Raw genomic sequence first — 27,826 nt, forward strand, 5'->3', positions numbered from 1 at the left:
TGATATTAACTGAAAGCCATTATAAATACAAATGGCGAGAGTAAAGCTGAAGCTTTTCACAATTCACTACTCCATCTTCCTTGATACTAATCTTAACAGTTGTGTTTTATTCCTGAGAAACTGTGTTGAATTTAGAACTAATGTCCAGAATAGCTTTGGCTTTTTCTTAAGTTTTCTTAAATGGCCAAATGTTTGCTTGAGAAAAGTTCCAAGAGAAAGGCCTACCTGAGTTTTAAAAGTTGTGAATTACAACACTGAGGAACTATACCAGCTAAGTTGAACAAAATAACCAGGCATGATTCCTCTTCTGTGAATGAATAGACACTAATTCCCAAGTGCTGAAGGCCAGATTCAGAAGGGGAGCAATTCAGTTTCATCAGCTGGTTGGTGAGCTGCCAAACACTCAACTGTCATATTTTGCTTGCTAGCACTCATCCACAGCATAACCCCTCGGAAGCCTGCTCTAATGGAGACATCAGGAAGCGATCACTACCAGTCTTTCCTGCACCGTCTAGAATGCTTGTTGGCAGTAACCATCTAGGATGGAAATGTATGTGACAGATAATCAAGCGAATGATTACACTGCTGTGTTATTTAGAGCAGTGAGGAAATCCATGCAATATAGAGCTAAAAGATGCTTTTTATCAGTGAATGTCAGTGCAGAGTCTCGAAGGGTTAGTTTCCTCTCAAGCAAAAAAGGAAAATGTCGATTTGATTTTAAATTTAGGCATAGAGGAGAGATACTTCTGAAAATTATGCACCTTTTGTTCTAACATTGCTCTCCTTCAACAAAGAACTGTGCAATGCTTCAATTAATCCGAAAATCAAAGTGCAAACACCTGGAGGGAAAAATAGAATATCAAAGAAAGAATAGTTGGAGCTTTTGAAGACAAGTTCCATAAAAAACGCTTACTTTCTTTTTATGAGAAAAGAACAGATTTGACAGATAGAGAAAACAATAGTTTTGATCCATCCTGGATCAAGTGAGATGTTCAGATTGTTTATTTGGCATACTAATTTAAATGTGTATAAAAACTTAGTTCAAGACAGTTCTGATTGAAGAATTGTACTTTTAAAGGCTCTAATGATTATATCATGGAAATTGAAGGAGAGAGGAATCTTTTTGTGTTTACCTTTCTGTATTCCCTGATCCTTGGTGAGAGATTTTAAACTAGATGTTTGTTGAATGAATTGAGCTGAATATACTTAGCATTTCTCTTCCTAGTCAAACATCTTTCAGGATATATATCAAGCGGTGTTTCTTTTCATTTCTTCATACACTTTAACACTTTTAGACTTATAAATGTCAATATTAAGTAATTTTTTATGACTGGGTATCATTTCATTGTACATGATACTATTTACATTTTATTCCAGAAAAATAAATCTGCGCTTTCTAAACTGTGAATTCTATTTTGTTAGCAGGCTGGCTACAGTCCTCAGGGTAGCAGAGAGTTGGACATGACTGATGCAACTTAGCATGCAATAGCAAGTTCAATTATTCTGAAAAAGATAAGGCTACCATCTTAGTGTCCTCTTTTCCAAGATTAAGTGGTATCAGTGAGAAAGAAGTTGGAGTCTGTCAATTACCAACATAGTTTCAGGAGGAGTACTGGAGCCTTACTAAACCTCTCTGCTATTGCTTCCTTCCTCTATCAAAGTTTTTGAATATATTGCATTGTGTTGTGCTTCATGACTTCTTTCATCACTGTTTGCATTCATTTATGGTTGTTATTAACTTTTCTTGTGTTTATTTTGTGAGTTATTGAAGGAGAGAGTTTCTATAAGCAGGTAAGATTAATCTGCTCTAATAACCTGGAAACCAGTTCTTTAGCAGTGTATACAGTCTGCTTGGTGTAAAACTTTGCCTTCAGGCATTATTTTTATCTTTCTATTAGTTCAATATTTAGTCTTTCCTTGAAACTGTGGGATTCATTTTATTTCTATGTATCCTGGGCAACATGCTTCCTTGCCAAGTTCTATTTCTAAGAATTCCATCTGTCTACCTTCAAGTCACCTGTAACTGACATAAGGAAAGAGTGGCTAACATGAGGATCAAATGAGTTATTATTAAGAATGATATCAATAGCTCTGGATGCTAAGCCCAGCTTAACCATATTTATAGAGATAAGTGCAAATTTATAAATTTACATTGAGTCAATTATCCTAAAATAGAACACAATACACCTGATTCATATAGAGTATTTAACTATCTACAATCTTGTTATGAACCAACAAAAAGAGTCTTAAAAACAATGCTTACACAATTTTATATTCTATTACATAATCAGAAGCTTCCCAGGTGGTGCTAGTGGTAAAGAATCTGCCTGCCAATGCAGGAGACATAAAAGACACGTGTTCTGTCTCTAGGTCAGCAAGATCCCCTGGAGAATGAAATTGCAATCCATTCCAGTATTCTCGCCTGGAAAATTCCATGGACAGAGGAGCCTGACAGGCTACAGTCCATGGGGTTGTAAAGAGCTGGATATGACTGAGTGAGTAAGCACAAGCAGCACAAGTAATTAAAGTGTGGAGTTCACGTAAAGAACTCTATTCGCCATGGTCTGCACTTGCAAGCATATCAAAGGATCTCTCTATGTAATTCTGTGTATTGTTATTTGGGTAGGATGTTGCCAAACTTGAGAAAATTAGTATGATGAAAACAGTAAAAAAAAAAAAAAAAAAAAAGGTCTGAATTATCACTCTGTATCAAGAATGATTAATAAACGGGATTCCTTAGCCTAAAAGAGAGAAGCATAAGAGGAGACCTGACTGTGGCCTATATATGTATGAAGGGCTCTTCTGTGAAAAGTTATCTTCATAGCTGTAGAGGGCAGAAATAACATTGATGGACAATTTTAAAAAAAAGTCCCACTTTCAGCTCAATTATAGGGGAAAGAAAATCCAGTGAGTGGGTCAGTCTCCCAAGGGAATAGCTATAACGTATTGATAATTTGTTTCCTCCCAAAGTGTTAAAGTAGAAGTTGAAGTCTTGGTCAAGACTGCCTCATAAAAGCCTATGCATATACTTATGTGATGGTATTTACAATTATCTATGTATGTGTACATTTCACACACTATACTGGGACCACTATCTCCCTCGAGGGCACACTGGGTCTCTATGTCCAATTTTTAGTCAAACACAGTCAGGAGGAGTTCAATTAATATTTTACTAAATACACAAGTGGATGTGTATATTTTGAGATTAGAATATTTGAAAAATAGGAAATCTTGTACATCAAAATGATCATGATTTTAAAAATCCGGTACCACAGTTTATTCACATGAATGGATCTATGAAGGCTAAATTTTCCATCTGACTCAACTACTCATGAACATTCAGTGAATAGTTTTAGGTTCCTGGGAAGCAGCTACTGAACTCTTTCTTCCTCAGACTACTGGCCTATGTTGAACAAATGATGTATGTAATAATTCATGACTCTAAGGCTCTAAATCACCTAGAAAAATGTGCCTCACCTATTTCTTTTGTTATTTTTAGTCCTCCCTCTTCTAACTGCTCTCTTTTTATTCTCAACATTTCCTAATACCATCTTTAGTATGACAATTTCCTACTTACGTTGGATTTTTGGTGGGATCTCATAATTGGTTAGCCCATAGAAGATTCCATGTTTAAAAATTCCTAAGTGGGCTTTCTTCGTGGATATTAAGAGCAGAGATTTTATCTTTCCTAGCAATTTTCTGTAAGGGATGATGTGTCAATCTAGCTGCAATTGAATTATGCTCAGAGACAAAGTCCATGTAGTACAAGCTTTTGACTGACAGCTAACGGCACTCAGAGTCACGGTCCGTGAATAAAAAATACTGCAATCTTTAATTTTATCAGATCTCAATGTTCCAGAGAAGAAGAATTTAATGTACACTGGTTGATGAGTTGGAGAACCAAAATGGATTTAGTTAGGGGACTGTGATGAATTTAGCATGAAGGCAGTGCCAGCCAGCAGAAAAGGACTGCATTATTTCAGTCTAGGTTAATGCCAGTTTTCTAAGAAGGTACTTGGGAGGAAAGCCAGAGATCTTTGTTTGTTGTCATTCTTTTGATGTAGTGCTTAGAACTGCCTGGCTTAATAAATGTTTTTGAAATAAAATATTTATTGTGTGAATGGATAATTATTTTCTGCACATACTTGCTTCTTGAAAACATAAACAAGGAAGGAGAACACTTTAAAATTATTGGGCACTGAGATGGGCCAAGTATCTCACTAAATGCTCACGGTAACCAAGACGACTTCATATGCCCATTTTACCATCAGGTAAAGCAAGGGTTTAAACTTAGAGGCCGTCCAAACCCTAAAGTCTTTTCATGAAGTTGCTTTGCTATTGATGATAAATTGGAAAGATTTATAGTCACGGTATTTATCATAGCAACACACTTCCTCTGAAAACTTTTAAAAATACTATACATACAAAATGAATCTATATACAAAACAGAAATGGTCTCACAGACATAGAAAACAAGCTTGTGGTTACTAAAGGGGAGGGTGAAGGGGGATAAATCAGGAGTTTAGGAGTATGGGATATTAACAGATATCATAAAATAGACAAGCAACAAGATTTACTGTATAGCACAGGAAATTATATTCAATATTTTGTAATAACTTATAATGTAATATAATCAGAAAAATAACTGAATCACTTTGCTGCATATCTGAAACTAACAAAATATTGTAAATCAACTATACCTTAATAAAAAAATTGAAAAAAATGCTATACAAGTAAGTATTTACCTGAACAAATATTCATAGCTAGGTAAACAGCATTTTCTATGTGAATTATAAAACTTTAGAATGTCAAAAACTGGACTCCATCTAATACAATGCATTTTTTTACATCTGAAGTTTTCACAGGAAAAATAATTTTGATTTTCAAGAAGTCATCGATAATAAATTCTGTTAAAAATCATAAGCCAGATTTAAACAGCAAAGAAAAGAAACAATGACTATGTCTTAACCTCAAGGGGCAAATGAGAGGTGTGATATCACTCCTTAGTTTCCAAAAGGATTTAGCAAATAGAACTAATTGTTTTACTCTCCTATAATGTTATAATGTACAGAACAGTGGGGACTATAGCAGAAAAATTGTAGTTTGTTTTTTCATGAATAAATAATTTCTTTAAGGCCTCAGGAGAGAGCTTTTCTACAGATGTCATTATGAAGACCGACCAAACATCAGCTTGGAGAAAGAACCTCCTAACCCATAAGTGATATGTATTTCATTTATCCAGAAATAATGAGAAACTAGCCACGGACACATTCAAGGAATTCTACAGGAAGTGCCTGGGAACAAGGCGAGCTCATCAAGGTCTTAGGGAAAAATCCGAATCAACTTTTTGGCCAACCAATATATTGTCCTTTGTTCAGTTATTAAAAAAAAAAACTGTCCTTTGGGAGAATCAGAGAGTGGTGATTTAGTCATAATTTACTTCCAAGAAGACCATTTTCCTGGCTTAACACAGAGTTAGGCATTTTCTTTTTGACCGTGAACATTGTATTTCAGCAGAAGGTTGCACTGCACGTGCACTCAAGCATATCCTTGTTTCCTCCAAAAGAACAATTTGGGTAGCTCAAAAGGACTGGAAAAAGTTTAGCACAAAAAGGAAAATGTAGTGTTTTGAGACCTCATGCCAAACAGCTGAATTTGCCATTTGTGCTTATTAAGAGTCATACCATTATTCAGAAAGGCCCTTTACCACCAAAGAGGTCTACCTACCACTTAGAACTCAGGTCCTGGGACAGGGGCCTACATAAAAAGTAAATGGTGCCTTGTATTGAGAGACACATTTCTATGTACATTTAAAAAATGAATATACATTACAATTTACCTGGTGGCAAGAAAGGGGGGAATGTACAGTAGACGGTTGGATGCCAGTAATCAAAACTGTTGCATAACCTTTGTGTTCAGTGTTTACCCAGTGGTCTGGTGATCTGTTTGGGTATGAATTCCGGACAACTGAAAACTCTGCTAATCTAAATACTCCCCAGTTATCAAGGTCAGGTGGTATTGTCCAACTTGTTACAAAATGCCATCAGCAATATTATACACGGACAGATGGAATAAAAAGAAGAATTTCAAGGGAAAATATCCTGCACTAGGTTGTAAGAATGGTGCATTCAACTTTGAATTAAAAATTTAGCTCATTCATCCCGTTTTTGTTTTTCTTTCTTTTTTGGCAGTGCAATGCAGCATATGGGATCTTAATTCCCTGACCAGGGATCAAATCTATGCCTCCCTGCATTGGAAACTTGGAGTCTTAACCACTGGACAACCAGGAAAGTCCAAAAATCTTCGCTCATTCAAATGTTCATGGGGCTTGCTTTATGTACTCAATACCCGCAGCCCTAGGTCTATATCCCAAATGTTAAAAGTTGCGAAATGGTTAATTTACCAAATGACCATCTCTGAAAACTGCCAGATGAGTTTCTCATCTTTCAACTTTGAGGAAGTTTACTCTGTCCATGCTACTGTCAAGAGAGAAAAGACAAGAACAGATGGAGGAACAAGGACAGATGAGAGAAAAGAATTGTGCATGCAGAGATTGAGACAAGCCATAAACTTCATTCCAGTTAGATATTTGAGAAAATGTCTGTAATATCAAGGGCATGCCGAGATGATATTTAGCCAAGCTGGGCAGTAAATTTGTCATGTTGGCTATTAAGAAAAAATAAAATTAAAAATCCTCAATAATTTGGAAATTGCTTTTTGATTAATTGGCCTGTTAAGCAAAGTGCTAGATACTTTACATGCTATTTATTCCAAACTCTTGAACAGATAGTTTCTGTAAGGTAAGATAAAAAAGGGGGTCCATGCAAGGATGTTCCTCATAAGCAACTGCTATTGGCAGTAAAATCATTAGGCTTCCATCTTGTCCCCTCCCTTTCCCACCGCCATACTTCAGGGACAGGCATGATCTGTCTTGGACTTGACTCTATCTCTCCGTCCCAAATCCTCCCACTTATGACACAGAGTTTGGTCACAGACTAAACTTGGGATTTGCACTTCCCTTTTAAGTGTTCATTAAATGCTTCCAATTTAGCACAGGCCAGGGTAGAGATTAAAAACTCAGTGTCTTAAGTGTTAGGATTTGCAACTTGTTTATCTCCTTAATTTGGGCTATTGATATCTATCTTTTCTGTATGCTATGAGTTACCTGGATGGCCTAATAAGGAAAAAAATGAAAAAAAAGAAGAGAGAAAAAACAAAGTATTTTAAAAGCTCTTAGAAGTGAAAGACTTTCTGAGTGGATCGATTAGTGATAGTTTTGTAGAGGAGACAGAACCTGAGAGCTGGACCATAAAGAAAGCTGAGTGCCAAAGAATGTATGCTTTTGAATTGTGGTGGTGGAGAAGACTCTTGAGAGTCTCTGGACTGCAAGGAGATCAAACCAGTCAATCCTGAAGGAAATCAGTCCTGAATATTCATTGGAAGGACTGATGCTGAAGCTGAAGTTCCAGTACTTTGGCCACCTGATGTGAAGAGCTGACTCACTAGAAAAGACCATGATGCTGGGAAAGACTGAGGGTAAGAGGAGAAGGGGGTGACAGAGGATGAGATGGTTGGATGACATCACTGACTCTATGGACATTAATTTGAGCAAATTGTGGGAGAAAATGAAGGACAGGGAAGCCTGGAGTGCTGCAGAGCATGGGGTTGCAGAGTCAGATATGACTTAGCAACTGAACAACAACAAAGAACTGAACTGGCTCGGCTCTTAGAGTGGAGAAGATGCTGACAGGTAGTGGTCACAGTGGTAAGGAAAGGCATTCAATGGGACAAGCAAAGGCTTAGAGGCAGGAGAGTATGGCAATGTTTCAGAAATTGTACATAACACAGTTTAGCTGGAAAAGAAGGATGAATAGAGAAGAGAGAAGAAAAGACTGAAATCAAATATTGTTGCTGGAAAGGGAGGTTATAGAGGATATGAAATTATATAATAGGAAATTTAGATTTTTATCTAGGGCCAGTGAAGAGCCACTAGACACTTTTGAGCAGGGGAGTCAACTAACAGAGCTGAGATTTTTGGAAGATTGACCTACAAGTGTGTGCAAATGGAAGGGAGGGATTTGAGTGGAGTCTATTACAGTAGATAAGACAAGACATAAGGAAGATATGAACACCATAGTAATGGCAATGGAGACTTTACACAAAAGACTACTTAGATGGAAGTGAAGGCAATGGCACCCTACTCCAGTACTCTTGCCTGGAAAATCCCATGGACAGAGGAGCCTGGTAGGCTACAGTCTATGGGGTCGCTAAGAGTCGGACACGACTGAGTGACTTCACTTTCACTTTTCACTTTCATGCATCGGAGAAGGAAATGGCAACCTACTCCAGTGTTCTTGCCTGGAGAATCCCAGGGATGAGGGAGCCTGGTGGGCTGCCGTCTATGGGGTTGCAGAGTCAGACATGACTGAAGCGATTTAGCAGCAGCAGCAGCAGGTTCCAAAGGACATAATGCCTAATTTAACAAAGGTGGCCAAGAAGAAAGAAGAATCAGCAGAAAAGGACTTTGAATTTTTTAGTTTGGAAGAGTGGGGCAATCTTTAATAGAACTTGGTCTTCAACTAGCTGTATTATCTTAAAGCAACACATACATCTTAGAAGGAAATGCATTTCTTATATAGGTTTAGTTTTTTTTGGCTTAGACCACATAAATCAATGGTCTCCACGTGTTTAATTATCTAGTTCCTGAGAAATTATGACTTGGAGTGTCCTTGGGAAAGTCACTAGAAAGATTTTTATTATGAACCTATTTCCTGGGAAACCACATGCACACTTCATATTTTCTTCCTTGTATATTTTTGGTTGCTTGGCAAGTCTAAATGGATTTGCCTAATCACAGCTTCCTATCCATGATTAGCCATTTTTTCCCTCAACTGACTGCCCGTACACAGATACCCCAGCTGCTTGCAATGACCAAATCTCTGAGGGTAGGGAAATTTTTATATATTGTTAAGAGGAAACATTCTAAATCAGTGCTGCATATTACCCAAATATTCCTTACTGAAATACATGGTCATAATTATCAGCCAGATGATTCTAGTCTAATAATGGGAAGATCAGTACCACCATAAGGCCATAAAGACGAACCACATACGTCAAAGTTCATCTCAGAAATAGTCGCTATACAACAGATGGAATGGAATAAACATAAGAGTATAACTTGGAAAACTATAAATTTAATTCTACTACAAATTATTTTTTCAAGGAATCCCTTAACATTGCATCTATATAATGAAAAGAAATACTGTTTACCTTCTGTCTCATGTAAAAATAAATAAACAAAACCAAAATAATCCCCCCAAATCATCTGGGCATTAAGAACGTCTATAAAATCGATCTATTAAATGTTTATAATTGTTCAAAGTAGCTGAAGTAGCAATAGTCATAACTTTTATATTAAAAATTAATGGTAAAAGTGAGAAAGTCAGTTGTTCAGATATTGCCCCAACTCCAGATATTTGATAGAAAATGGGGAAAATTCAGAATATTAACAGGGTTTTCAAACAGATGTTTTCCAATTCTGCCTCTTTTTCAGAATCATCACAGTCTTTCCAATTGCCCAGCATAGTCCCCTAAGGGTCCTTCACAGCCTTCCCCATCTCACAAATGGCACCTCAATCCATTCAATGGCTCAGTTACAAAACAGTCTCATTCTTGGACAAATGCCACATCTAGGTTATCAATAAGTGGCAATGCCACTATATGGCAAATGCCAATATATCTTCATCACATACTAGAAAACTTCACTTTTCTTCCTTCTCCAAGTGACCCCTAACTGTCTTTGTTTCTGTTCTTGGCCCCTTCAATGCATTTTCTTCACAGTAGCTACGTGATCTCTTAAAAACAACAAATTTGACCATCTCACATGTTGAACATTTTGCTAGAACTTCCCATTGCACTTGGAATAAGATAACAAATCTGCAAATATGGTCAACAAAGATGCACATGATTTGGCCCCTGCTCACCTTGACAGTATCATTTCATGTCATTCAGTATCCTGTCATTCAACTCCAGTCACAACTGGTATCTTTTAGTCCTGGAAGGTATGAAGATCCTTCCTACCCTGGGGCCTTCATATACACACACTTTCACTCTTTCTAGATACTCTCCTCTACTCTTTATCCATCTAGTGTCTGGTTTTATTTGTATCTCGAAGTTTAGCTTAAGTGGCACTTTCTCAGAGAAGTCGTCTTTGACCCATTACCTAATTGGTGCCTCCTTACAATCATTCATGTTCATTCATAGCACGTATCCCAATTTATATTATAGGTGTGTTCTACATTAGACCATAATCTTCTTGAGCAAAAATTCTCCATTTTCTTGGTGAATCCTCATTGTCTGGGTCTGTGTCAAGTCCATAATAAGTGCTTAATAAATATTTGTTGAATCACTGAAGAAGGAAATTAATGAACACAATCAGCTAGCTCTGTATTATATACTCATAATTGAGGCTAGCTAGCCCAGTTGGCTAGAGTGTTGATATTTACTATCGAGAATGCCCACATGCTCAGTGAAGGGAAGATAAAGGTCTGAAAACACATATTAAATTTTAAATTCTCTGGAGCATTTTGGTTCTTCTGATTAAGATGAATCACATCTTTCTCTCTGCTCGATTCAATTGGAATCATGGCTCAAGTTCAACCACAGAGCTGATTTCATTCTGTCTAGCACTAAAATGAGTTACCTTTATATTTTTCTCTCCCATTAGAACTTTCTAATTCTCCCATTAGAAACACATCTGATTCATCTTCATTGTCTCCACTGCATAAGAGTTTCCATAGTACAAGATTAAACATTGGCAGAAATTAAAAAAAAATAAGATCATCATTCAAAAATAAAGAGTTATGAGATGGCAAGGGAGGTTAAGACTGGAAGGTATCATCAGATTTAGTGTAGAATCCAACTTAAGTATTCAATTTACTCTGATTCAGCATTTCCTTCAAGGCACAGGGAAAGGCATCAGGAATTCAAACAGTGATAAAAACAGTTTCTTTCTCTGTAAATCAATAAGCTTTATATAGAGAAACAAATCCCCATCGGTGACTTTTGGGTGGTGACAGGACAAAAAGGTAGGACAGACCCAACAGAATCTCAACATGACCAACAGGTCCACAAACCTCTACAGCAATTTGGCAGGAGCCTGCTTTCAGGGATATAAAGTTAGCTCTTACAGTCTCCTGGTTCTCCTCTCCCCACTAGAACAAATCTATCACCCTTATGCTGTGTGTGTTCTTCACTGGGTTATTGCCTGGGTATTCTTGGTCGATTTAAGGTTACCTGTCTCCCCATCCCCTTCTTTTTGTCCCAGGGCTATTTCACTCCTGGCTCAAAGGACAAAACAGTTCGGTTGGAAATAAACCAGCAAGAGGGGACTCTAGTACCAAAGACAGAGATCCAAAATAATGTGTTCCTGATCAAATGAAGGAGTTTTGGCTATTGATTCCCTAGAACCTTTAAGTGCTCTGCTGAGCACCTGAGGTCATGGAATGGCTCAGCTAGCAGGAGGCCTGCTAATGGATGGTAATGCTTTGCTGAGTGCTTGAAACTGGGATTTGCCTTAAGGCTGTACTGAACAATTGCTGTTAACTGAACTGTAGAAGTACCTACCTGTTATTTTAGCATATCTTTTTAATTTAAATTGTGGATGCTTATTAGTTTTAACTTTAAAACACATGGCAAATATGAAAATGTGTAGAACAGAAAGTCTTTCTCGCATATCACCAGACATTGGTGTGGAAATGCTTTACTTCTCCCCACCCTCAAATTGATTCTGTGATTTTAGTGCATTCGGATTTAACTCATGAGAGAATTTGGTTCTTTTATTACATTACCAAACAACTGTGGCAAAGGCTGAAACCATATGTAGCCAACTCCAAATAACATATAGGTGGCTTCCCTGGTAGCTCAGTGGGTAAAGATTCTGCCTGCTGTGCAGGAGACCTGGGTTCAATCCCTGGGTTGGGAAGATCTCCTGGAGAAGGAAATGGCTACCTATTCCAGTATTCTTGCCTGGAAAATCCATCCCATGGATAGAGGAGCCTGGTGGGCATGCAGTCCATGCAAAGAGTCAGGCAAGACTAAGCGACTAATACACACACACACACACACACATATATAGTAAATATTTGCTGTCAATTTGTGCCAGGTACTACTCTAAACACTTAATGTATATTGACTCATTTAATCCTCACAATATTTCAAGGGGCAAATGCTATTATTATCTGCATTTTGTAGATGAGAAAATTAGGCTCAGAGAGGTTAAGAAATTTGACCAAGGTCAAATGGCTAGTGAACTGCAGAGCCAGGGTTCCAGCTCAGATACTTTGGAGTTTGCACTCAACCAGCAAGTGTTCCTGCTCTGTACTCACCAGATATTAAATATTTAATTCTCAGAAATCCAATGGGATACTACCATTGAAAGCACAAGTGTTAGTGGCTTAGTCATGTCCAACTCATTGCAACCCCATAGACTGTAGCTCGCTAGGCTTCTCTGTTTGTGGAATTCTCCAGGCAAGAATATTGCAGTGGGTAGCCATTTCTTTCTGCAGGGGATCTTCCAGACCCAGAGATCAAACCAGGGTCTCCTGCATTGCAGGCAGAATCTTTACTGTCTGAGCCACTAGGGAAAATCCCTTTGTGATAGCACCAGGAAGCTACCATTATGATTCCCATTTAATAACAAGAGGGGCTGGTCTAATCAATGTCACTGTGCTAGTAAGTGGCTGAGCTAGGCTTTTAAACTCCATCCTGCCTGACTCTTGGGTCTGAGATCTTAAATACCACCCACCAGTACCTCCCAGAGAAGGTAGTATGCTTATTTTTTTAAATTCACAGGTAGCATTAGAGGGCTTCCTTGGTGGCTCACTGGTAGAGAATCAGCTTGTCAATGCAAGAGATGCGGGCTCCATCCCTGGGTCGGGAAGATCCCCTGGTGAAGGAAATAGAAACCCACTCCAGTATGCTTGCCTGGGAAATCCCATAGAAAGAGGAATCTGGTGGGCTACCGTGGGATTGCAAGAGAGTCAGATACAACTTAAAGACTAAGCAATGACAACAATAATAGTATTAGAGATTACACAGATTTTAAGGGAAAGAGAAATAATTTATTAAAAGAGTACAGTGACTCTCTAGTCATAATCTTTTAAAATATTTAAATACTTTTAAGTTATTAGATTTTTATAAAATATCTGAAATCCTATTAATATTAAATGTCGTCATTCTGAAGAGCAGAACTCAAAGTTCTCTTCTTAGAAAATCATATGATTCATTTCACTGTTCATATGATTCCCCAAAGTAACTGCAGTTATCTCAAGAGATTTGTGAACATTTCAAAAAATAAATTTTAACTTATTTTGACTATTACAAGTATAAAATGCTATGTAGTACTTATTAAATAAAATGGGTAAAAGTATTACCAAAACTAATCACAAGTGTCATAAAAATATAATAATTATTTTAGGATAGACTATTCAAATGATTATTTTTCACATTACTGTTTTACTAAGGGAGAGAAATTACCATTTACATCTGAAAAGTTAGAAAGTATTAACATGCCAGCTAAGTCAGGATGGTCCAGTAAGGTTAAAAATTCATAGAAAACTTTAGATGAGAAAATTTCTTTAGAAATCTATCGCTTCCTTCTCTGAGTTCATAGTTACAGTGTTGGCTTCTTTTACTTTCTGTAAAATTCTATCATCATAGGATTTCAAATCTCATGGTCAACACTGAGTCCTAGAGAATAAAAGAACAGGGTACATTGTGGGTGGGTTATGGCATAAGCTGTAACCAGATAGTCTGTCGCTGGTATCCTATGGTGAGTTGTTTATGTTTCTTTTACCTTTAGGCCCTTTGAACAGTTTGATTTCCACAACAGTCTCCAAGATGGGTCGTCGTCTACGCACGTACAGCCGAACGATAGACCCTGCTTCTTTGAGCGCTTCCACCGCTTTACTGTGGGAAACCTCTGACACGTCCACCTCATTCACCCGTAAGATACAGTCATTGACCCTGAAAGGAAGGAAGACAGGCAAAAGTCAGGAGTGTCCAAGAGAATTTCTGAAAGAATATGACGACTATCTAACCCCAAGGTGTGGGGAAGGAAAGGACAATGGCAATTAAACATGTTTATATTTGGAAGAAATACTTCATATGAAGGAAATCAAGAAAACCTTGAACCCCTCAGCCTTCCCAGTCTTCCCAAGATTGACCACCCTACTGGTCAGGTCCTGTTCTGAACTCCAGTCCACTCTGACTGGGACTACATCACATATGGGGTAGTTATGTAGGTCAATCCCATTCTCCCAGTTCATCCCACCCACCCCAGTGGTGCCTAATTTGCTGATTTATAATATCCTTAACTGCTGGATTTCTTCCATAATCTTGTGGAAAATCTACTATCCACATCACACAAAGGAGAGCTGTTTCAAGTAGTTGAGTTCTTTGTCTAAAGTTGTGAGCAATTTGATTAGAGACTGGGTATGATCTTACGTCTTCCTATTTCAAAATTTGTTCTTTCCTTTTAGGACACATACATCTAATGTAATGAATAGTTTCATGCATGTTGTACATATCAATTTAAATGATAACATATTGGAGAAGGCAATGGCACTCCACTCCAGTACTCTTGCCTGGCAAATCCCATGGACAGAGGAGCCTGGTAGGCTGCAGTCCATGGGGTCGCAAAAAGTCGGACACGACTGAGCGACTTCACTCTCACTTTTCACTTTCCTGCATTGGAGAAGGAAATGGCAACCCACTCCGGTGTTCTTGCCTGGAGAATCCCAGGGATGGGGGAGCCTCCTGGGCTGCCGTCTATGCGGTCACGCAGAGTCGGACATGACTGAAGTGACTTAGCAGTAGCAGCAGTGTATATATTATATAAAAAGTATGGGAAGAATTTTCCTATCTTTTTTGTTCATAATTTTTCTATGTCTGTTTGAGGAAGTGAGGTATAGGACTCTTGGTTCAATAAGAATCTTAATTAGCTTCAAATTCTTGAGCTAAGATTCCAGGGTGTCATTTCATCATAACAGATGCTATGGCTTTAATAGGTTTACACATACATTTCTTCTCTGACTGACTAAAAAAAATCATGGAAAACTACCCGTTAAAATAGTTTTGAGAATGCAGGCATCACGGGTGCCAGTCACCCTGCAGCAGCTGGTCCTTTGAGAGTGGGTAATTTTGTCATCTCATGATAATGCCAAAACATAATGTTTACCATCACCCTATGCTCAGCATACTAATCATATCTTAAAACATAGCTTTCCATAGAAGGGAGTAACTGACATTAAAAAAAAAAATTTGGATGCTATAGCTCTTCAAACTCTACTCAATTTTTTCCTTTTGTATACAGTGGAATCCTTAATTGTCAAATGTTGGGGTGAGGAAATCACAGCCTAAATCAGATGTTTTTTTCCTAAACATGTGGACAAAGTTGGCAGCTTTAGTGCACTAAAAAAAAAAAAAATCCCAAAAACACCCACAAAAAACACCGGACCAGCAGTCAGGAGGTTTGGATTTGCATTGCAGCTGTGTATCAGCTGTGTGACCATGGTCGAGTCACTTCAACTTTTTTGAATTTTAGTTTCCCATGAAAAGAGAGTAACATGCCTAGAGTTAGTGAAGAGAGTAACCAAACATACAAATAAGTGGACATATGTGTAAACTGTAACAGATCATACACAAGAGAGTTGCAGCTATTGATAGGTGGGTTCAAGATGTGCTTCAGGATTTGTTGAATGTAAACAGGATGGAAATTGAAAATTTTAAAGGGTTTACTATGTGCCATATCATATCATTCTTGTCACTTCACTTATTTGCTTGTATTTAAGTCAAACCATTTATGAAGCATTGATTCTCATTTTACACCAATGAAATTTTACTGGCAAGGTCACAATGCTGGTCACAACAGTGACAGGATTCCAACCCAGTTAGGTCTTTTCCTGGAGCCTCAGATATGCAGATGACACCACCCTTATGGCAGAAAGTGAAGAGGAACTAAAAAGCCTCTTGATGAAGGTGAAAGAGGAGAGTGAAAAAGTTGGCTTAAAGCTCAACATTCAGAAAACGAAGATCATGGCATCCGGTCCCATCACTTCATGGCAAATAGATGGGCAAACAGTGTAAACAGTGTCAGACTTTATTTTTGGGGGCTCCAAAATCACTGCAGATGGTGATTGTAGCCATGAAATTAAAAGACGCTTACTCCTTGGAAGGAAAGTTATGACCAACCAAGATAGCATATTCAAAAGCAGAGACATTACTTTGCCAACAAAGGTCCATCTAGTCAAGGCTATGGTTTTTCCAGTGGTCATGTATGGATGTGAGAGTTGGACTGTGAAGAAAGCTGAGTGCCAAACAATTGATGGTTTTGAACTGTGGTGTTGGAGAAGACTCCTGAGAGTCCCTTGGACTGCAAGGAGATCCAACCAGCCCATCCTAAAAGAGATCAGTCCTGGGTATTCTTTGGAAGGAACGATGCTAAAGCTGAAACTCCAGTACTTTGGCCACCTCATGCGAAGAGCTGACTCATTGGAAAAGATTTTGATGCTGGGAGGGATTGGAGGCAGGAGGAGAAGGGGACGACAGAAGATGAGATGGCTGAATGGCATCACTGACTCGATAGATGTGAGTCTGAGTGAACTCTGGGAATTGGTGATGGACAGGGAGGCCTGGCGTGCTGTGATTCATGGGGTCACAAAGAGTTGGACACCACTGAGTGACTGAACTGAACTGAACTGAAGCTGATACAAAGTTACTCAGAGTTAACTAAGGAAAAAAGGGGAATGTGAGGGGAAGTGTTTATATTCAAATTCTTAAAATTAAAAAGAAAGAATATCAAGCCAAACTAGGGCACTCAACTTTCCTTCCTCCCAATCACTTGAAATAGCATTTGGCTAGAGGGTCATGGCTATTTAGAATTTGCTTTCTCTACCAGTAGATAATCTCTGTGAGTAAAGGCAGCATTTGAATTCACTTTGAAACATATAAATATATCACTAGCTTCAAACTAAAATAATACTCTGTTTCAGTAAAATGTGAAGCCTTTATCATATCACTGAGCCATTGTATTATAAAGTCATTTACATACAAATTTCCTCCCTACTTTATTATTATTTATTTTATTTTATTTTTCCTCCCTACTTTATTAGTATAATTGATGGTGACAAATGGAGTATTCCCGCCATGTCAGTAAACAAGTATGTCACAATCATCAGTGATTCAGGCCTCTCAGTGTGCATTTCTGAGCCCTAGGGGCATTCAGGGAGGAAGGGTACCTGCAATCTGGCAGCCATTAGGCTGCAGCCACTCCCTAAGATGAGCACTGAAGAATTCAGGATGTGAGAAACACATACTGGCCCCCGATAGCTGAGAAGCATATGAAAGGAGTGATTTCACTGATCCCAGACTCTTGCATCTTCCCATATATAGAAAAGCACTAAATTCCTTAACTTGAGATATCTGGTTTCCTTTAATTCACAAAAATACTTTTGACTCTCAGGCTACCTGCCTGGTCTTGCAAGTTTCTAAAGAACCTGACTCCTCCCCTCTGTCTCCTCAGAGCAGTTCACTCAGGGCTATTTGAAATGCTGCTTTGGGGGCTTAAGTTCTAAAAATTTCCATCAAATAAAATATAACTCTCAACTTTTCGGTCATGACTATTTTTTAAGTAGACAATGGCTTCGCTCTTTCAGTGCTTGCTATTTCAAATATAAGTCTACGACATCCTTTTTATAGATGAGTATTGTTCACAGGATTAAAAATTGTAAGTGTCAGTCGCTCAGTCATACCCAACTCTACAACCCCATGGACTATAGCCTGCTGGGCTCCTCTGTCCATGGGATTCTCCAGGCAAGAATACTGGAGTGGGTTGCCATTCCCTTCTCCAGGGGATCTTCCCAACCCAGGGACTGAACATGGGTTTCCCACATTGCAGGCAGATTCTTTACCATCTCAGCCACTAGGGAAGCCCAGGATTAAAACAAATTTAATTTTAATAATTTTCTTTGGACATTCTGGAATATTTCCTTGCTATTAATAAATATTCATAGAAACAAAAAAGAACATTTCATCACTAACATGTCCACAAAATCTTACCTAAAATTTGCACTAGACAAATACTCTGGAATATGATATGGTATCACTGAAAGTCAAATAATACTTATAATTATTTATTCTACTTTGAAGATATTTAAAATAATATGTAATATCTACCCTCTTTCATAGGTATTAAAGTATGTTCTGTTGTAAATAAGATTTATGATTCTTATACATTCTTTTAAGAATTTTAATTCATTATGAACCTATTTGCAAGGAAGGGATAGAGACATAGATGTAGAGAATGGACATGTGGCACAGATGGGGGAAGGGGAGGATGGGACAAATCAGGAGAGTAGCACTGACACATATATACCACACGTATACACCACCGTGACGCACATACACCACACGTATACACCACCGTGACGCACATACACCACACGTATACACCACCGTGACGCACATACACCACACGTATACACCACCGTGACGCACATACACCACACGTATACACCACTGTGACGCACATACACCACACGTATACACTACCGTGACGCACATACACCACACGTATATTCTACCGTGACACATATACACCACACGTATACACTACCATGTATAAAATAAATAGCTAGAAAGACACTGCTGGACAGCACAGGGAGCTCTGCACAGTGCTCTGCGATGACCTAAAGGGGTGGGATGTGGGCAGGGTGTGAGGGAGGCTCAATAGGGAAGGAATGTATACATACAGCTGATTCACTTTGTTGTACAGCGGAAACTAACGTAACACTGTAAAGCAATTATGCACCAATAATGAAATTTTAAAAAATGATCATCAAATGATTGTGTTCAATTTTTAAAAAATATCTTTATTATGTATTAAAAAATACTGGAAGGAAAGATAACAAAGTTTCATCTCTTTTCTTTGTGGATTTGGATAGCATGGACGCTTTAAAAGGCATATTTCTATGCTTTGTTATTTCAAAAAGTTCTATAGTGAACATACTTCATCACAGAGAATCTGAGAACTTGGACTGGAAACATCGGCTGTACCTAGAGACAACTGGGATCTTGTCCCTGCTCTAGAACTCAGACGATGTGTGACTTTGGGTAAGTCACTTGACATCTCAAAGCCTGTTTCTTCATGTGAAAATAGGGATAATAAAATCGCAGTAGGGATTCAACAATATATGTGAAATATTGAGCACGGTGCCTGAAAACCAGTAAGCTGTTACACTTATGAAAGAGACAAGAACCATTTGCATAAGAAAGGACACGAAGAGACTGTACTGGGGGAGAAAAAGACTAAAAGGACAGAAAGGAAGAGAGCTACAGTCAGGATACTGAAAGCAGTTTTAAAATTCTATATGAAGGAGACAGGAACAGATGCAAAGATGGGATTTGGGGGAAGAAAAAATGTAAAATCAGGCTTTCGGTAAGTTTTATGGAGTGTAATTTAATTCCCCTTTCAACTTCCGTGTCCTCTACCATCAAGAAAACAGTCAGTTGTTCTAATACAAATTTCAGCTTTATGGTAGCCTTGGAGAAAGCTTTTTAAGTCCATCACACTTGGCAGAATCCCCACCACAGCTACCCTGTCCTTGCCCCACCCCTCACGTGTAACCACATTCAGCCGCACTCAGACCTGCTCAAGGCTTGATTCAAAAGGAGGCTTTAGGTCACAGGTCTGAAACTTAATTTTGAAACTTACTGGTTATTAAGATGGCGAGAGGTGCTAACTAACTTATTCTTTAATGTCTCTACTCAGTCCTATTCTCCTTGTCAAATAGACGAATTAATTACAGACCAAAGGGTCACATCGTGGAGAAAGCTGATCAATGTTTAATGTGCTGAATGAAATGAGGCAATACACTATCAGATGGAAAACATAAGCTGGGAATTATACTGTCTGTGCCTAAAGAGATCAATCAATCCTTTATAAAAATCAGACTCTGTTTAAAAAGAATAACTGCATAGATTTTTATGTGAACTATAATGATACCAGAAAAGCTCTCAAGGTAGGAAAAATGCCTAACTTTTCTTTTATTCCTAGAGTCACTAAAGGTAGGGTAAGGTAGGCTAAGAACAAATAATACCCAAAATTCATTTAAGAAAAGACAGATGCATTACAATGCCAGAGAAGAGGAAAGTTAAGACAACACAACACACACACACACACACACACACAAGTTGACCCAAATGGCTTCAGATTGTTATGATCTTTTCTAAATCTACTTAATTGTGTTTGTTTGCTGCCTTCCTTTGGAGAAGGAAATGGCAACCCACTCCAGTGTTCTTGCCTGGAGAATCCCAGGGACGGAAGAGCCTGGTGGGCTGCCGTCTATGGGGTCGCACAGTCGGACACGATTGAAGCGACTTAGCAGCAGCAGCAGCTGCCTGCCTCTGTCCTCTCATGACATGCATGTGAGTTCAGTGGGTATATTTAAAGTCCCACCATAAGGTTCCTCCGTGTTGAAACGTCTCACCTTAAAAATTCATTTATTTCATTGACTTCCCTAGGTGCTATTAGTTCATTAAAATTAAGAATAAAGTAATAAAATCAGCATAATTAAACAGTTTTCCAGGAAAGGAAAAGAACTAATGTTTTGGAAGCATCGGATGTGTGTTAATACAGTGTTATGTACCAGGCCTTTTTCTCTAACAAACATTCACAGGGCTGCAAGAGGAGTGACGGGTTCATACAGCTCATTATGGATCACTTGTCGAGTCTGACAGTCCCTGTTTTGGGGAATCTGGAATTGAAACTATGAGATTCAGAGGTTCCACCTAAACATGAGAAAAAGAAGTTTGAAAGCTACATATTGAGGTCATTTTCTTTCACATTGAAAAGCAGCAAAAGCTTATTTGCAAGAAGATGGGATTAAAGCAAACCTATGGCACCCCACTCCAGTACTCCTGCCTGGAAAGTCCCATGGACGGAGGAGCCTGGTGCGCTGCAGTCCAGGGGGTCGCTAAGAGTTGGACACGACGGAGCAACTTCACTTTCACTTTTCACTTTCATGCATTGGAGAAGGAAATGGCAACCCACTCCAGTGTTCTTGCCTGGAGAATCCCAGGGACGGGGGAGCCTGGTGGGCTGCTGTCTATGGGGTCGCACAGAGTCGGACACCACTGAAGTGACTTAGCAGCAGCATAGAAAGAAGTACCAGGCTTTCCTGGTAGCTCAGCTGGTAAAGAATCCACCTGCAATGCAGGAGACCGTGATTCGATTTCTGGGTTGGGAATTTCCGCTGGAGAAGGGATAGGCTACCTACTCCAGATTCCCTGGATAAAGCAATGGCAACCCACTCCAGTATTCTTGCCTGGGAAATCCCATGGACAGGAGCCTGTCAGGCTGCAGTCTGTGGGGTCACAAAAGAGTCAGACACAACTTAGTGACTAAACAACAACATATATCGTTTAATCTAAAGAGAAACACTGAAAGGTAGATATTGCTTCCTTCATTTTACAACAGAAACTGAAGCTAAAAGAGATCTGTAATGACAGTAACTTGTGTAGGTAAACTCAAAACTTATGCACTGCACCATCCATCTCTCTCTAGCTTGTTAAAAATAATTTTGGGCTTATTTAAGGACCAATCTCAACTGCTGACCATCAGTAGGATTAAGGAGTATACTAGAAATTAGTAAAGCCAAGCCAAATAACAAAATCTAGTTCTCAATTTTAGAATTAGATTTCTAAACTTTAGAACTAGATTTAGAATGGTCCTCGAACTTTAGTGTGCATTAGAGTCACATGGATGGCTTATGAAGTCATAGATTGCTAGGCTCTACCCCCAGAGAGTCTCTGATTTACCAAATCTGGAGCAGGAGAGATGATTCACCTCTGTAAAAAGTTTCTAGGTGATGATGGTGTTGTTGCTCTGGGACCATACTCTGATAATCACCACTCAAAATTTTGACTAGTGTGTGGAGGATGAGATGGTTGGATGGCATCACCGACTCGATGGACATGAGTTTGAGCAAGCTCCAGGAGTTGGTGATGGACAGGGAGGCCTGGTGCTCTGCAGTCCATGGGGTCGCAAAGAGTCGGACACGACTGAGCGACTGAACTGTAACTGTGTGGTTCACTCTAAAATGAACAGGACTTACTGTATAGCACAGGAGACTGCCCAATGTTATGTGGCAGCCTGGATGGGAGTGGGGCTTGGGGCAGAATGGATACATGTATATGGATGGCTGAGTCCTTTGGCTGTCCACCTGAAACTATTACGACACTGTTAATTGGCTATGCTGCTGCTAAGTCACTTCAGTTGCATCCGACTCTGTGCGACCCCAATAGACAGCAGCCCACCAGGCTCCCCCATCCCTGGGATTCTCCAGGCAAGAACACTGGAGTGGGTTGCCATTTCCTTCTCCAATGCATGAAAGTGAAAAGTGAAAGTGAAGTCGCTCAGTCGTGTCCGACTCTTAGCAACCCCACGGACTGCAGCCTACCAGGCTCCTTCACCCATGGGATTTTCCAGGCAAGAGTACTGGAGTGGGGTGCCATTGCCTTCTCCTTCATTGGCTATATTCCAGTATAAAATAGAAAGTTAAAAAAAAAACACAAAAAAATAAAACAAACCAAAAATAAATGAATAAATAAAATGAACAGGACTGCTCAGTCTCATATAGTCCAGGCGACAGTGCTAGAAGTTCTGATTCTGAACCACACTTCCTCAATGCTGCAGCTCTGTTATTTGGAATGAAGACTTTCTAAGGGAATACAGACCAGGAGCCCACAGCTGCTACACCACGTGAGACTGTGTATGCAAGCCACTTTCCAGCACTTATGTTATATGAGACCTTTGCCTACTCTTTTCCTATAGCAAAGGCCAACTGATAGCCACTCCATTCTGTATTTTAAGAAACAGGGCTCCTGCTCTTGTCTCTAAATCTTGGTGAGAGTAACGTGAATTTATGATCCACGGAGGCCATCCCCTACAGCGTATATACTGTTTTTCTCTCTCCATTTGCCACTTCATTGCCCTTATAGAAAAGGCTTGCAGGACTCTCTGAGGCTGTCATCTGGGAAAGATCACAATATTTCACAAGGGGGAAGAAACTGCTATTTCAGCATCGGTGATTGGTCTCTCAGCACTTTGCCAGAAAACGGAGTCCAGTAACAATCCCTGAGCCAGGTAACTGGGTGAGTACAATATGGAAAAGAGGCACTAAGTAGGAATTTCAAAGAGAAAAGATCATAGGACTGGTGATTACTTAGTCCACTCAGCCTAACACTCTGTCCACAGACAGGACGGCACATCAAGTTTCAAGAAACAAAGTCCTGGTACCTCCCATCTGGATTAAGGCAGTAGCTTTGTAGCTGGCTTTCCCAATCCCAGGTTAACTAGTCCCTTTTTACATATCCCACATGCAAGCCCAGCTCAGCTTCAGTTCCCTGCTGCTGCTGCTGCTAAGTCGCTTCAGTCGTGTCCGACTCTGTGCGACCCCATAGACGGCAGCCCACCAGGCTCCCCCGTCCCTGGGATTCTCCAGGCAAGAACACTGAAGTGGGTTTCCATTTCCTTCTCCATCAGTTTCCTAAAGCAACCCTATCATTATTTCCTCTCCCCTCAAAACTCACTGAGTTACTTAACCTATATAAAATCAAAGCTGTGTTTAATTTATCTTTGTAATCCTGGTGTCTGCTACACAGCTGTCACTTTAGAATGAATGCGCATCATTGAAGGGCCTCTAATTCTAGCCTCTTATGCTCTCAAACTCCTGCTCCAAACATCCTCAGTGGCCTGAAAATATAACAAACTCATTCCAGCCTTTGCATTTTCTTTCATGTTACTTTCTGCCTCCCAAATGCCCAACTCCAACCAGCCTCATTCCAGGCAAGCTCGTGTTCTTCAGCCTCATGAAATGTTTCCTAATCATTCAAGTCCTCACTGCCTACAATGTCTGAAAAGGAAATGCATGATAGACTCCCCTTGAAAAGCTACAGATTGATCTGGTACCCCTGCAGAACCGAAAATTAAGTACTATACATTAAAAACACATTTTCAAATGTTGGATTTGATTCCCATTTTCCTCTACTCCAATCTAAGGAATTGATATGGATCAGCATATATATAATTGATAATTTTATATTTTCACAGTCTAATTTGATTTGGCTTTGTAATACGGATGAACACTTCAGTGAAAAGTTGAGAAGCACAAGAAGGACCACGGTATGGTGGGGAAAACAGTGAGTCATAAACCAGAGGTAAATTCTAATCCCGCCACTTTCCATTTAAGTAAGGCATTTTTTCCTTATCTCGGTTTAAGCTGAATTCCCTCATTTTACAATTCTTTTCTAGCTCTAGTGTTCTATAAATCTAAATTCAAGGTCAACTCAGCCTGCCCCCTTGGAAATCTGGAATGTACTCGAAGCTGAATGCCAAATTATCCTTGTCCTCCCTCCATGGACAACTATGTACTTCACAATTATGTATTTTATCAAAGTAAATCATTCCACTACCCAAAACTGGGGGGGTCCCTTTCCTCTCTCAGCCACATATCCAATCCGTCACATACTTTTTTTTAGATTCAAACTTTTCCTTTACACCCACTTATCCCAGTGTGGCTTTTCCTGTCAATCACATAGATTCTGGGGGGAAAAAAAAAATTGTAACTAGTCTTCTTGTTTCTACTTTGGCCCTCTAAAATCTATCTTCCAACTTTTTTTTTGGCCAGAATGGTATTATTGAAAATATACCAGATTGCCTTATTCCTCTGTTTAATAGTCTTTGATTGCTTTCCATTGCCTACAGAATTTCAAATATTTAGTTGGGGGGAGGGAGGGATAAATTGAAAGATTGGGATTGACATATACACATTATTGTAAAACAGATAACTAATAAGGACCTGCTGTACAGTTGTACAGGGATATACTGCACATCCCTGTATATACTGTACAGTGAACCCTTCTCAATACTCTATAATGGCCTAGATGGGAAAAGAATCTAAAAAAGAGTGGATATATGGGTAAGTGATTCACTTTGCTGTATACCTGAAACTAACACAACATTGTAAATCAACTATACTCCAATAAAATAATCTAAGCAAACCTTTTCTACAAATGAGATCTTACGCAGAAGACACATTGTATGTTTATAATTGTTTGTATAATAACAAAGGCAGAGTTTCTGTGGCTTCTGTGATGAAGAGGGAAAGGAATCACAGCAGAGGCTGTTGGAAGGCCCTCACTTGTGACCCCCTAGAGGGTGAGGAATCCAGAGTCAGGGCGTCATATATGATTGAGCAAGGGCTAGTGAGTACTGAGAGGAATCGAGGACAAGCCCGCTCTCCAAGTCAAGTGCCCTAGCACTGACCATTGTGTCTGCTGAAGTTTCTTCTCTAATTCACATAAAGGACAGGGGTAGCACTGTTTGCAGAGCTCTGCAGAGCCCAGAGTGAGTTCACACGCCTTTTCTGATAAAGTTAAGACCTTCACATAACACATAAGTCTTTTCACCATCTAGTTCCTACTCAACTCCCTAGCCCTGTCTCTTCCCATTCCATTATAGCTTCTGCAAACACCATGCAAGTCATGACTCAGGCGTCTCCCCCTGCCTAGAACAGCCACCTCCAGATGCCACATTCCCCTGAACTTTACTCAGTTTTCAAGACTAATGCCCATTCTGAGGTAGCTTTACAGTTTAATAGGGGGAGACAGTCAAACAAACTAGTAATATTCAGGATAGTAACTCCTATGGCAATAGGTGCTGCAGGAGCATATAATGAAAGATTTTGTTGGGACTAGGAAGGCCAAGAAAAACCTGGAGCAACTGATGTTACTGAGAACTGAAGGTCCAACAGAAGTTAGCCAGGTGAGTAAAGACAGGGAAAAGTGTTCCAGGGACAGCGGAGTGGCTGGTGAGGAGAGGAGCAGAGATCAAGTCTTGAAGGCCCTTGTAAAGCATGTTAAGGAACTGGACTTGAATATAAAGACAATGGAAAGCCATCACAGTACTTAAAGCTAGAATAATGTTTTGGAAAGAATGCTCTAGGTACAGTGTATAGATATGCAGACACAGTTAGATGGGGTTAGGGCAAAAGAAAGCAAGGATTGTTGTCAGAGGCTATTATGTAATCCTGATAAAAGATACGGCAGCCTGTATTAGACCAGTGGCAATCAGGATAGAGCAAAAGAGACAGAGAAGAAGGCTAATTAGAATCTACTGGACATACTGATGGATTGGATGTGGGAAGGGAGGAAAAGAGGAAATATTTTTTTTAAATGTTTATCTATAAATTATGAATCACTTGAGGAGAGAAATCTCATTTTTGGCAGCTTTAGTGGCTATTATGGTGCCAGGCACAGAGCTGGCATTGAATATATGTCTAATAAATAAATGAATGAATCATAGAAGTGGGGAAGCTGATAATGACACCTATGTAGCCAGTGTCCATACTTTCCCTCCAGTGACTCTATCCCATGAGAATTTTGTGTCTTTTCATGTCCTCTCATTTCTCCAGTATAATCAATTCAAATTCAATCACCCTAAGGCTGTCATTCACTGGCATATTTGTATTAAAGAAATAAACAGAACATCTGTGAGGAGAGAAAGTTTAAACAAAAATTGATCACCAAAGATAAGATCTCAAATATTAATTGAAAGATATAATTACATACACAAAGTCAACAATATTTATTAAGCATCTACAGAGCACCAGGTCCTGTTTAGGCATTGAGGATACAGTGGTGAACGAGAAAGATACTGATGGCCCCAGATGTAAAAAGAGGGGAGGAAGAAATTTACAAGATCCCAAAGCACATCACTGGAGAAGGCAATGGCACCCCACTCCAGTACTCCTGCCTGGAAAATCCCATGGACAGAGGAGCCTGGTAGGCTGCAGTCCATGGGGTCGCTGAGGGTCAGACACGACTGAGTGACTTCACTTTCACTTTCATGCATTGGAGAAGGAACTGGCAACCCACACCAGTGTTCTTGCCTGGAGAATCCCAGGGACAGGGGAGCCTGGTGGGCTGCTGTCTATGGGGTCGCACAGAGTCAGACACGACTGAAGCGACTTAGCAGCAGCAGCAAAGCACATCACAAGGACAGCAGCCTTTATCACTTACATGTAAGACGAGTTCTAGCTTAAACATGTCTTTCATCTTAAGAGTTTAGGTGTTAATTTCAAGATTTTATTATTCATATTATTATTTTAATTCTTGGAACGCAATTTCATAGAAAGAATTGAACCATGAGCAAGAATTCAAGTGTACCTTGCAGCAAGTTGCTTGTAATCTTGCCTCTTAATTTGAACTGCTCATCACTTAGTACGCATATAAGAGGTGTGCCTCCACGTCCCTGCCCCTCATTGGAAATGTGCACTATCTTCTGAGCCAGTTGATAGTCTGTGTGATTTTACTCATGTAGAGCAAATACACATTATTTGATGGTAAGTGATTTCAATATTTAAGAGAAAAATTTCAATATCTTTAAAGATTCTTAAAATGATAAATATTATATCTCATGGTTAGTAAATTCATTGGTTGTTAGAGGAAAACAATTTCAGAATTTGTACAAAGTCAATAACAAATAAGATAACTGTGTAATGCAATTCATTTGTTTTCTTATTTATTATATCTTATTTATTTATTATATCTTCTTATATTTTCTTATTTATCATATCAGACGGTAAAGCGTCTGCCTACAATGCAGGAGACCTGGGTTCGATCCCTGGGTCAGGAATATCCCCTGGAGAAGGAAATGGCAACCCACTCCAGTACCTCTGCCCAGAAAATCCCATGGATGGAGGAGCCT

General features: G+C 39.3%; 1 protein-coding gene across 33 annotated transcripts in view; it reads right to left on the reverse strand.

Moving 5' to 3' along the window:
• The window catches only part of DLG2 (discs large MAGUK scaffold protein 2), a 2,335,250-nt gene that overhangs the window by 664,586 nt on the left and 1,642,838 nt on the right, over nt 1-27,826 (reverse strand). For all 33 annotated transcript variants that reach the window (XM_086384619.1, XM_086384611.1, XM_086384617.1 and 30 more), the window contains one exon: nt 13,856-14,025. In XM_086384619.1, coding sequence (XP_086240745.1) covers nt 13,856-14,025 — 170 coding nt within the window. The remainder of the gene's footprint in view (nt 1-13,855; nt 14,026-27,826) is intronic.

The sequence above is a fragment of the Bos grunniens genome, chromosome 29 (genome assembly GCF_055505025.1).
Source record: "Bos grunniens cultivar Pamir isolate PY7600 chromosome 29, Bosgru_T2T1.0, whole genome shotgun sequence".
NCBI lineage: Eukaryota > Metazoa > Chordata > Mammalia > Artiodactyla > Bovidae > Bos > Bos grunniens.